The sequence below is a fragment of the Mauremys reevesii genome, linkage group 11 (assembly GCF_016161935.1).
Source record: "Mauremys reevesii isolate NIE-2019 linkage group 11, ASM1616193v1, whole genome shotgun sequence".
Taxonomy (NCBI): domain Eukaryota; kingdom Metazoa; phylum Chordata; order Testudines; family Geoemydidae; genus Mauremys; species Mauremys reevesii.
In genome coordinates, this window is record NC_052633.1 from 60,903,200 (window position 1) to 60,915,272 (window position 12,073).

Sequence of the window (12,073 nt, forward strand, 5' to 3'; positions counted from 1 at the left end):
CTAAACTGTGAGGGTAGTACTAGTATGTAATTATTGCTGTTTTAATGCCTACATTTCTAGGTACAACATCACACAGGGCACAGTATTCATTTTGAGTAACTGAATCCACTTAATCCCTTCTTAAAAGCAGATATATATCTAGCTGTATTATGAAAATTGTGTTTTTAGACACATAAAGGTCTATTTGCTAGGCAGTCTTTTACCTTCCACATCATACAAGAATTCAAACCACCGATAATACAGCTCTCAGCTCCACAGCAAGCTATTTATTCATCAATAGCCATTTTGTCCAGGTCTGCAGGTGTGAGCCATGCAGAGCTCATGCTAATGAGCTTTATTTCCCCTTAGGTAATGTATTTACAATTTAGAAGGGCCAAAAATATTCTCCTTGTCACGAAAAATTAAATATTTATGTAGAACGTTACTCCTCTATCCTAGAAATGGCATGCAAGTTTCTGGTTCTGTTGACAGTATCATCAAGCTACACATAATACCATATGTAGATTACTTTCACCTAAGTGTATATTGTTTTCTCATAAAATGATGAACAGATCAATAATTTCACAAATACTCCATATCAATGCAATTTTTCCTTGAGTCAGGGAATAGAGGGCTTCTTTATTATTTATCTTGAAAGTCTGATGGGGTTCCTTTGAGAAGGTCATTGTCTGCTACAGGAAAATAATCATGGGATTTCTGTTCAAGCAGGAAAAAGAAAAATGATTCATTATTTCAAAAATTATTTTACCATCAGTCTAGAAAATAGATGAAAGCTTCTGACAATATATAAGGGAGAACAAGGCTTAACTTATTATTTAAGGTTACACTTTAAAGAGAAAAAAGTTCAAACATTACATTTTTAGCTCTGCTGTAATATAACAGAGGTCATGCAGTTACAACTTTCACCTTTGTAGTTTCCTGGATGTGATTGTACCACTATTTTCACTGTAGAGCTTTACCTGTCCACCTAATGTTCTCATCCATTTGGCTAAATGAGATCTGGAGACTGTTCACTTTCTATTGAGAAACTACCACTGCATTCTGTCCCTTTCTGTCTGTCTAATGGAAAACTACTGTACCTCGGCACAAAGCTAAACTGAACCTTTTCATACCACACCTGGCTATGCAACACAAAATGATATGGCCCTGAACCTGATCTCACTTACAATGGTGTTACAGTAGTGTGACTCCATTGATGTCAGTGGAGTTACTCCTGATTTACACCAGTGTAAGTTTGATCAGAATCCAGCCCTGTGTCCTCAAAACACGTTTTTTATAAGAGGACACTGCATAGATATTAAAGGTGTCCTACTGAGCATGCAGTATGGTAGTTTGTAATAAATACAAACTGTGTGCATCTGTGTCTTTTACTGCTTAATCCTATTGTATAATAAATGCAAAGCAGTTATTATAACAACTACGGGACATCTAGATTGATAAAACTCTGAATTTAAAATGATAAACAGTTACAGACTGTGAGATCAATATGACCTTGGATACACACAGGCGAAGTAACTTATGGAATTAAAAAATGTAAAAAGCTAGAAAATTGTTTTGCCTTGTGGTGTAGTTTTAAATAATAATTTCAAAAAAATCAAAAGCAAGCATACTTGATATCTCCTATTAGGGATTAGATCTGAAATGAAAGACCTTCAGTTATACAATTAAGTATTGATTTTGTTGATCTATATTTAATTCTCATAGCAATTTAGTTGTTTTTACACAGGAGTGTTTTGCAGATATACTTCACTTGGAGCAATGTTCGTTTTACTTTTGGGGTAATCTAAAAACTAAATTGCTCAGTGCATGCGAGATAAAAGTAAGGTTTATTTTATTCTAGTGTGTAACTGACTCTGAGCCCCTTAAACTACTGTTTAACTAAACTTGGAAGGATGCAAAATGCATTTACACTACAGTATTTTCCTTGCTAATTTGGGTCTCAGATGTACCTTACAGGCTGAGTCTGACTAGGAAGCAGTACCTCACTACATTCAATGGTAGCTCCACCAGTATATGGTAGGAGTGGACATGTGGCCACATTCCTTAAGGGGGTGCAGCATGACTTCTCAGCAGCCATAGCTTTGCCGTCACCCCACCCTTCCCTGTCCCAGTTTGCTAGCCCTAGTCCTGGTACTGTTTAGGTTAGCACTAGGACTGCAATTGTGGCTTGTCCTGAACATATCGGGCACAAGGAGAAGAGGCTCCTTGCACCACTGCCCAGCCATAATCTGGCCCTATGACTTTTTTAATTAGAAAGTGCATCATAAATTCTTTGTTAGTAAAACAAAAATATTCAATGTATATGTCCAATACTTAAATGTGCGTGTAGGTTAGCTTTGTTTTCTTAATTTGTTGCACTAAGGTGTTTTATTACATTAGTTTTGGGTCTTAGCTAAACCCATTAGAATGTAACCAAAATGAAAAAGTATTCTGATTCATGACTGCAGTATATCTCCATGTAGACTCATAGACTTTAAGGTCAGAAGGGAGCATCATCGTCATCTAATCAGACCTCCTGCACATTGCAGGCCCCAGAACCTCACCCACCCACTGCTGTAATAGACCCCTAACCTCTGGCTGAGTTACTGATTTATAGGCTTCTAGTTACAGAAATCATGATTTATAGGCTTCTAGTTACAGAAAATTCACCATTTACACTAGTTAAAATCCGCAAGTGACCCATGCCCCATGCTGCAGAGGAGCAATGTAAATTGCAATCAGTGTAAATTGATTCCTAATTAATGTGTGTAGTATCTGGACTAGATTCTCTCCTCCTCCTCCTCCTCCTCTGGCAACTGTACATCATTCTCAGGGGGTGGCCGGCTGAGGATTCCTGTGGAGATGGGGAGCGCTCAGCTGATGTAAAGTGGAAAAACCAGCTCCTGTGGCAGTTGCCCCCCCACACACCTACACACACTAATATGGGGTGTCCTGGGGTGGGGCACAGCATGCCTGCACAACACCAGTTCACAGTTGTAGTATGGTCCCATTGAGCTCATAGCCAGTTGGCATCAATTAGAGGAGCCTTGAGCCTTGATGCTGCAAAGATACCATAAGAATCAAGAAGGCTTAAGTTGCTCCCTGATGACACCTTCTGTACGGACTGTATCTTGGCTCAGGACACCATCTGTGTCTGTAGCTATTGAATTTTCATCTGGGTGAATTTAATGCTTGTGAAAAGGTGCTGGGTTGATCACCTTGGAGGGTAGACCAGTCCATCTACCTCAGAACAGGTACGGTGTGGTCAGCAGCAGTTCTCCTCACTGAACCTGCCTTGTGCCTTGGCCCTCAATAGAGAACCATGTTTTAAGTGAGAATGCAGTTCAATTTCTGTTTCCGTTCCTCTACTCATATCGCCAACTGTGGTGATAGGAATGCTTGTTCCCTGACAGTTAGGCTGACCACTGACTAATTTCATATAGTCAATTAGACATGTTTCTGATAGTACTGACTTTCAGTCACTACTGACCTGGACCAGATTTGATTTGAACTAATGAGCTACAGGTTCTAAAGGCTGTATATACCATTACCAAATCCCTGAGCCAGCCAATTTCCCAAGATACTATATATGTATCTGATATCCCGCTGAAGGGCCCTTATCATCAGGAGAAGATACTGATTCTTTCATGTGAGAACTGACACTAAAAGTGCATTAGTAAACTAATGACTTAAACATAGGCAAAGCTAACATCTTTGAGCCAAAGTCTGTTCCTTGTTGCACCTGTTCTACTCCAATGAAGTCAGTAATAGGTCTAAATGCATGTAACTGAGAACAGAATTTGACTATATCTATAATTTATCAACGTATCCTAATAATATTTATTATTTTGTGATTTCCTTTTGTTTCATACAGCAGCTTTTGTAAGCTGCCATGAAAACTAAGAAATATACTGTTTTCTGTATCCAAATAGTCTATATTTTGTATCCTACTGGTATTCACCTTCCGTAACAACTGAATAGGTTATTAAAGAACAAAGGGGATTCTTTCTTGATAATAAAATAATGCATGTTAGCCTTTACAAAGTGGATATGTAAGTTATTTCATTATCATGAGACAGGAACAGTTCATTGTCTGCAAAGATCCTCACAGAAATGATTGTGCTTAAATTTTTTCTGTGTGGAGGAGTTTTGGATGTAACTGAGTTTACTTCCAGAATTATAATTAAGGAAATATCATATTGTAACTTTTTGCCCACGTGTATTAAGAATTATATTACATGACTTCTTATTCCAAGGTCAGCATAACGTATTAATATGATATGCAAACACAGTTCTCCTGCAAACTAAACTGTGGGGAGAAGTTCTTCTTAATGAATTTGTCTAATACATTAGTATGATTCCCTTAATTGTTCCTACTCCCACACCCAAACCTCCCTATTTACATTTCCTTTATATACTTGCTGTTATCTGACGAATGTCTTAGGAAACTGGCGATATCTGGTGTTTTTCTGTAAAGCTCCAGCTCCCGGAGTAATGTTATTACATGAGAGTCTCCACTCTCTCTTTTCTAAAAATGTTTCTAGCCCTCATGGTTACAGAATGAGGATTGTAAAAATGAACCCTAATAGCACAAAACCCAGTGGCAAATAAAAATAACACAAAATGTATTATTGTAACCAACAAAAAAAAAGAAAAGAAGGGGGGGTTGGGGTGGCTTAATCCAGTTTCATGATTTTGGAGCCTGACTCATGATGATTGACTGCTTGGGGTTGGCAATACGGAACACTGTTCAAATGAGAAAGAAACCCAGAAAAGGGAGGCATTATATATTAGACAAAGTGGAAACAGTGCATCAGCATCAGCTGAAAGGAAAGGTAAAAAAATACTTTGCATATCATCCCAACTCTATCAGTAAATCACACATCTTTGCTCATACAGTATTGTAGTAATGTGTTAGAGAAAAGAAAACCGAGCCCGTCTTTTATCAGATGAAACCATTGACCTTGGCATTAATACATATATAAAAAGGCAATCATATATCATAAAATATCTTTAACTTATTCCTGAAAACAAATGCCTTTGCCTCAGTTTCAGTAATAAATATTAAGTGAGAGAATGATGACCTTCCATTCCTTTTGATCACATGTGTTCCACCCTTCCTAAGTCCCTTTGTATAAAGGTAGGAACTATATCCACATAAGACTTATATGTATCAAATTACGAGCATCCATTGCAGTGTTTACTACTCAGTATATTCAGTTTTCAATGCTGGGCACTTCATTTTGATTTGGTTCAATTATTTTAGTTAAAATTTGGTGTGGATATGTTTCTTCCGGATAATTTCTTTAGTATAGTTTATTTGCTGTGACTCCCCCCCATATTATGTACCTTAACAAGGGTGTGATTATATTGATGTACTATTTTATATTGTACTTGCATAAGGTTAAAAGCTATTGAGGTTCCAGGTGCATAGAATATACTAGTCAGCTAACTGCGTGTCCACCTCTGTGACTTACACTATCTTTCAGCCCATCCAGAGTTGTTGTTGTTATTTTAACTGTGTACAATAGACTATCAGAAATAGCCCTGTGCAGTCAGTCCATACATACATTCTAGCGCTTGCCAGCAAATAAAGGATGACCTCCCCCATTAAAACTAATGGTAGTTTTGCCATTTACGTAATAGATCCGGGATTTCACCCAAAACCTCATGTTTATCCGTCCATATCTATGCCCAAACATCCCCATTTAATTTATCCAAAGCAAAGCTGAAAGTTGGAAACAAAAAACAAAACAAAAAAGGCCATGTAACTCAAATTTAGAAGTCAATAGTTCATTTAATAAAATATTTAAGATTTAGCTAGTCTGTACACTATGTAAGTGTTTTAAAGGTGGTATGCATACGGATCATTTTATTCAGCCTACACTGGAATATGGCATCTGTTCTGTGTCAGTAACACTATACAGCATTGTTTAGGGAAGAACTTTGAAAACTGAAATTACAGAGAATTTTCAGTCCACTGTAACTTCCAACATTTGAATTTGTCTGGAATACTGGGGATTACATCCCTCCTCTTTCAGAAAGTACTTTGAGATTAGTGGTAAGGACCACAGTTTTGTGTCTCATCCAAAAAAATGGCACTTACAGTACTACAATTCCCCCTTGAAATATGTCTCGGCATGCATTCACTATTGGACCAAAAAGAAGAGTCCCACCTACTATGTCACCAACATTACTGCTAATGACAGGTTTCAGAGTAGCAGCCGTGTTAGTCTGTATCTGCAAAAAGAACAGGAGTACTTGTGGCACCCTAGAGACATGCATCCGACAAAGTGGGTATTCACCCACAAAAGCTCATGCTCCAATACGTCTGTTAGTCTATAAGGTGCCACAGGACTCTTTGCTGCTCTTAGAGACTAACAAATTTATTTCAGCATAAGCTTTCGTGAGCTACAGCTCACTTCTTCGGATGCACAGAATGGAACACACAGACAGGAGATATTTATACATACAGAGAACATGAAAAGGTGGAAGTACACATACCAACAGGACTTCCACCTTTTCATGTTCTCTGTATGTATAAATATCTCCTGTCTCTGTGTTCCATTCTATGCATCCGAAGAAGTGAGCTGTAGCTCACGAAAGCTTATGCTGAAATAAATTTGTTAGTCTCTAAGGTGCCACAAGTACTCCTGTTCTTATTACTGCTAATGTCATTTAAAGTTTTCTGAAAGGTCTCATCCAAGTTCTAACCTGGGCAGCCTGTAAGATCTGACAAGTTCACAATCTAAGCTGGCATGGCTTCGTGCCTTCCCCCCACCTTTTTTACATATTTAGCCATGAAAAATAAGCACCCTCCTCTATCTAAGGTCTTCCCATTGCCCAAGATCTCTCGGGTTTAATAAAAATGGCAGGAAGAAAGCCTGATGTATTTTTTTAACCTTCATATTTTCTACCAACCCTGATGACTAGTTAAAATTGTGTGTTTAATCACCCAGGATCTCCTCGTTCTGGTCGCGCTGTACTCTTGGGTGAGCCTAAACTATCCATCTAAACCAAGTAACACTGTTTGTTCTTGGATTGCCAATAGTATATTGATCCAGTCATTGCTGCCTAATACTATTACTGAAAATGAGAAATGACCCTAACTGGGAGAGCACACCTCATTTAAAAATGGCTATTTAAAAAACTTCGCCCCCAAGGTCTCCAAGAGTCCCATCAAATGTGGAATGTTGTTTTTTGATAATATCATCTGTAACATGAGTTGATAACATAAGATAAAAAAAGACTGTATGTGAAAGACAGGTCATTTTTATTGAACTTCTCCCTAAAGAGCTGATAAACTAGTCTTGAAAAGACCTTTGAAAATACCTGTAGCCAACAAAGAGATGCAATTACACTTGTATAATACTACTGTGATTTTTTTTTAATATAATGTGCTAATACATTGTCCAGTGTTTCATTTGGTGCAGTTTCAACAGAATTACAACACTTCCCAAAGTAGATCTAGCCAATATCTGATTGATTCTGGTCTGTGGGGATTGGATCAGTTCAGTGTAATTTCCTCTCTTGTTGCTTTCATTTCTATTAGGGAGGCTTTTGGTTCATGGAAATCGATAGCCTTACACATGCAAAATGTTAGGTTATTTTTTAGAAAGTTTCATTTGTGCCTGTATCATACAGAAAATATATTTTCCCCCTCGGAATATGTGCACTGCATGTTAGTTATTTGGCAGGCTCCAAACTCAAATCATAGACAAATATTCATTTACCCTTACGATAAATAAATAAATAAATTGTGATGAGGGAAAATGTAAATTACTATGAAGAAGCTGAAGATATTTTACACATACAAATTCCAGAATCTGCCACTTAAAATGTAAATTGGACTTAACTGTTTTGCAAATTGAGTCCTATTTGTCTCAGCAGAATCATTAAACCCTAAAATGGGTTTATTTAATGTGATTTAACCCCAAAATGGACTTTATTATTCCATTTAATTATACCGGAGGATTTAGGTACAAGCCTCTAACAATCTATTCCCTTAACACTGTGAATGTTCGACAAACAAATAATTGACTGTGTATATAGGATAGCTTTATTTTTGTAAGAAATATGTTTCTAATATTTTCCTTACTTATTACAGAAATTGAAACAAGCTGAAAAAACAAGGGAAGATTCTGAGAATAGATTATCTAAAATTTCCCTGGAGTCTCTCAATAAATTTAACAGCAATAATGTCATTTTATTAGAAAAAGAGAAGAATTGTCTGAACAAGGTTGAAGGACAAAAGGAAGAAAATGGAAAGAATGAAGAAGCTTCTTTAAATAGCTCTGATAGGCATGGTGTGGACAATTTAGAATCCTTGAGTGATTCTTTATATGATAGCTTCTCATCCTGTGCCAGCCAAGGCTCTAATGATGTATAAAGACACTTTCCAGTGGGCTGTGAACGGAGCACTTAAGGAACTGAGGGGAAAAAAAGAAAGGGACAACTGTTGAAAAACTTTATCCTAAATTGTTGGATTCCCAGAAGGGTATTTCCTGACTTATTTTCATGACACAGCAATAAGGAAAGATAAGCCTGCATTTATTGTGATGCATGAGACGGAAAATTGAACACAAAAGCTGTTATACAAAATGTCTTAATTTTGCACTTTTATGAATACTTGTACAGAAGTTGTAAATTTTTTTGAAAAAATATATTTGTAGAAAAAAAAAGCAATAAATATTAAATGGTGCCATGCTCCTGAAATGACAGATTACTAACTTTTAAAAGTTGATGTTAATATTAACAAATATAACAAAAATAGTGGATTTTTTTAAAGAAAGATTTATAATTGTTCTAGTCTTAAAACTGTATGTAGAAACACTGCTTTAAAATAAACTTGAGCCTGCCAAATTGTCTGTAATAAACCACCTTGGACCACATTTTACAACATACACTTTGTATTTTTTTTTATTTTAGTGCAATTTCACATAAGATTCTCTACGGATATGTGCATTTAGTTGGTATAATTCCTTAACATGTATCTGTTGATACTTAAAGAGGGTTCTGATGTTTGAGACAGTATGAGAATGGTTGGAATCAAATACCCAGATCCTACTACTACTTGTGCATCTGAGCAGCCCCACTGAGTTCATAAAGAATGAAGTTCCTCATATGCATAAGTGTTTGGAAGATCAGGGTCAAAGTGATTTGCCATTTGACTTCAATGGGAGTTTTGCCTGAGTAAAGGATTGCAGGATCTGGACTTTATTTCTAACTGCAGTATTTACTTTTATAGTTTACCTATTCCTCTTTCCTCTGTAACCATTTAATACGAATTTCTGAATGTGGTTTGTTGATTTCCCCCCCCAGACCACCTTGATTTTAACTCCATCTAGGAATCCTGGAAAACTGAAATAAAACTCATATTTGTGATATAAACTTTTGTAAAACTAAAAAAAATGTTTTGGTGCTAACAACTCTTAATTCAACATATCTTTTTCCTATAAAGACTTTATATGTAAGGGGAAGTCTATTTCAAAGGTTGTGTATTTTTTCTAGTTGTGAAGTATTTATAACTGCTTTTGTACAGCAATCTCTCTGTAAACTAGGTATATTTGGGATATTTCTAGACTCTACTGGTTCTTTAGCAAATACCTGTTAATCTTTATGATATTGTATGATCAGTGTTATTTTGTTAAAATACTTTGTGCAATTTGTTACATTTTAATTTTGTTATTTTAAGTAATAATGTCAGATTTAAACTTGCGTTGTCTTTTTGAAACTTATTTCTAAATAAAGTTTGTATCACAGCTATAGGAATGGTTAAAGATATATATTTTCCCAGGGACAAGTAGTCCATGTTGGGGTTAATTTGTTTAATGAGCTGGATTCACGAATTAATTATCTAAGAAAATAGCATTGCTTCAAGCAAATCCAAAGAACCAATGGGAAGCAAATAAAATAATGTAGAAATATTTTGAATAAAATAACCAATTCTATGTTACCATATGCATGCAAAACATTGTGCAAACCATTTCCCTTCTCCAATCAACTAGCCCTCGCTGCTCCAGAAATAATAAATGTGCAGGTGGAATTCAATCATTCAAATGAATTCTCGACATGGCAACTAAAAAGTAATTTAAGCTTAATTCAAACCTCTCTGCTTGCAGACAAGATTGTGACTGATCAAAGGGAAGCATGTGGGTTGCCGAAGGATGAGGCTGGGGAAGGAGGCATGATGGAAGGCGCAAGTTGTAATGGGCTGCACAATGAAAACCATCATTTTACTTCAGCTAGTTCTTCCCCTCACAAATGAAGTTCGCTGCGGATTGTAGAAAGGAAAGGCCCCGCCACGGGGGGGTGGCCCCCAGTAGCTTCCACATTACGCCAGACGAGAGCATGGAGGGGACAGCCCCTGAATCGCTCCTCGCTGCGCCCGTGTGGCGGCACTGCCCTGCCCCGGCTCCAGAGCCGCCTGGCGGGCGGCTGAGCTGGGAAGGCGCTTTATGGCTGCAGGCAGCGCTTTCCAGGCAGTCAACGCGCACCCACCGTGGCCCGGGACCGCTGGCTCCTGAGCAGCCCGGGCATGGGGCACGAGGCGCGCTCAGCCGGCAGGAGCAGCGACAGGGGCGGGCACGCTCCGGAGCGCGGGGAACTGCCGCGCTGGGTCCCAGCTCCGCTAGCCAGCAAGGCGCGCGCCCCCGCCTCCCCCCAGCCCCTGAACCCGCTCGCGCCCACCTGGCCGCGGCCCCCCGCACGTCCTCGCCGGGCTGGCGACTGTTCCGGACCCCCCGCCCCCCCCCCCGCCCATTACAGAGGGGTGTGAGGGAGCGAGTAACCCGGACCAAAGCCTTTCCTGGGGGGGGGGGTTACCCTGCAAGACAGAGCGGAGCGAACCCTTCCTCCCACACACCGGTGGATGGGTTATGGTCCGATTCCTCCACCCCCCCGCCCCAAACACACACACACAGGTGGATGGGTTCTGGGCCGCTTCCTCCCCCCCCCCAAAAACACACACACACATAGGTGGATGGGTTGGTGCAGCGCCCTCCCCCTTCTCCTGAAACACAGGTGGGGCGGTAAAGGGCAGCACCTCCCCTCCCCACAACACACACTGGGGGGGGGGAGGGTTAAACACTCCCCCGCCCAACACACGCAGGTGGATGGTTCGGGTGAGCGCCCCCCCCCCAACACACAGGTGGGTGGGTAAAGGTCAACGCCCCCACCCCATACACACACACACTGGAGATTAGGGTCAGAGCCGCCCAAACACACACGTACTAGGTAACTTAGGGCCCGAGGCCGCTAAACGGGTAACCGCCCCCATGCCGGGGGGGGGCGTTGGGGGTGGGAAGTGGGGCGTCGTGACCGCTCCGCCCGGGGGCGGGGAGGGGGAGGGGGAGGGGGAGGGGGGGGTCAGTGGCCACCCGTCGGTCCCTGCTGGGTGGGTGGCGGGCAGGGCAGCCCAGCCCCTGGGAGGTGTGTGCTGGTTAAGGACAGAGCCCCCCCCCCCCCGGCAGACACACCCCGGTTTGGGGGGGAGTGCAGAGCGGGGGACCCAGCACCCCTGCAAGGAAGCCCCCCCAACCCGGGGGGCAAGGGGGGGCACTCTACCCATTCCCAGCCCGCGTGGGTCTGCAGCGCAGGGACAAAGCCCCGCAGGCCAGGATGGGGCAGGGGCAGAGCCCGCCCCACCGGCCAGTGTGGCTCAGTAGCTCAGCGGCTGAGCCCCCGCCGCCTCGGGGAGGGGCTCGGCTAGCTAGTGACCCCCCCCCCACCCACACACTGGGGGCAGGCGAGGGACCCCCCCCCCGTTCCCAGGGGCGGGTGGATTAACTGGGGAGCCCGTTCCTGGGGGGGGGGCGTTGGGAGTCTCCCTCCTCCCCACCCCACAGTAACTTTCTCCCGCCCCCTTCCCCGAGTGTGCCGGGGGGGGCCCTCCCCTGTCACATGATGCGGAGAAGGGGGGGGCAGAGGGAGACTTTTCTCTCGCCGACTCCCCCCAGCTCCGGCCAGTCTCGGCTCCCAACTCCTGGCGGCAGCGCGGAGCCGGGCGGGCGATGCGGGCTCCCGGAGCTGCTCTCCGCAGCGGCGCGGGGAAGAGGCTCGGCGGCACCGCGCCCCGCCTGCCCGGCTGCTTCTG

At 41.7% G+C, this 12,073-nt stretch overlaps 1 protein-coding gene across 10 annotated transcripts in view; it reads left to right on the plus strand.

The window, feature by feature from the left end:
* NCKAP5 (NCK associated protein 5) overlaps positions 1-8,729 on the plus strand; it is a 580,968-nt gene extending 572,239 nt beyond the window's left edge. For all 10 annotated transcript variants that reach the window (XM_039495322.1, XM_039495320.1, XM_039495324.1 and 7 more), the window contains one exon: positions 8,087-8,729. In XM_039495322.1, coding sequence (XP_039351256.1) covers positions 8,087-8,368 — 282 coding nt within the window. In that variant the 3' untranslated portion in view covers positions 8,369-8,729. The remainder of the gene's footprint in view (positions 1-8,086) is intronic.
* The last annotated feature ends 3,344 nt before the right edge of the window (positions 8,730-12,073 follow it).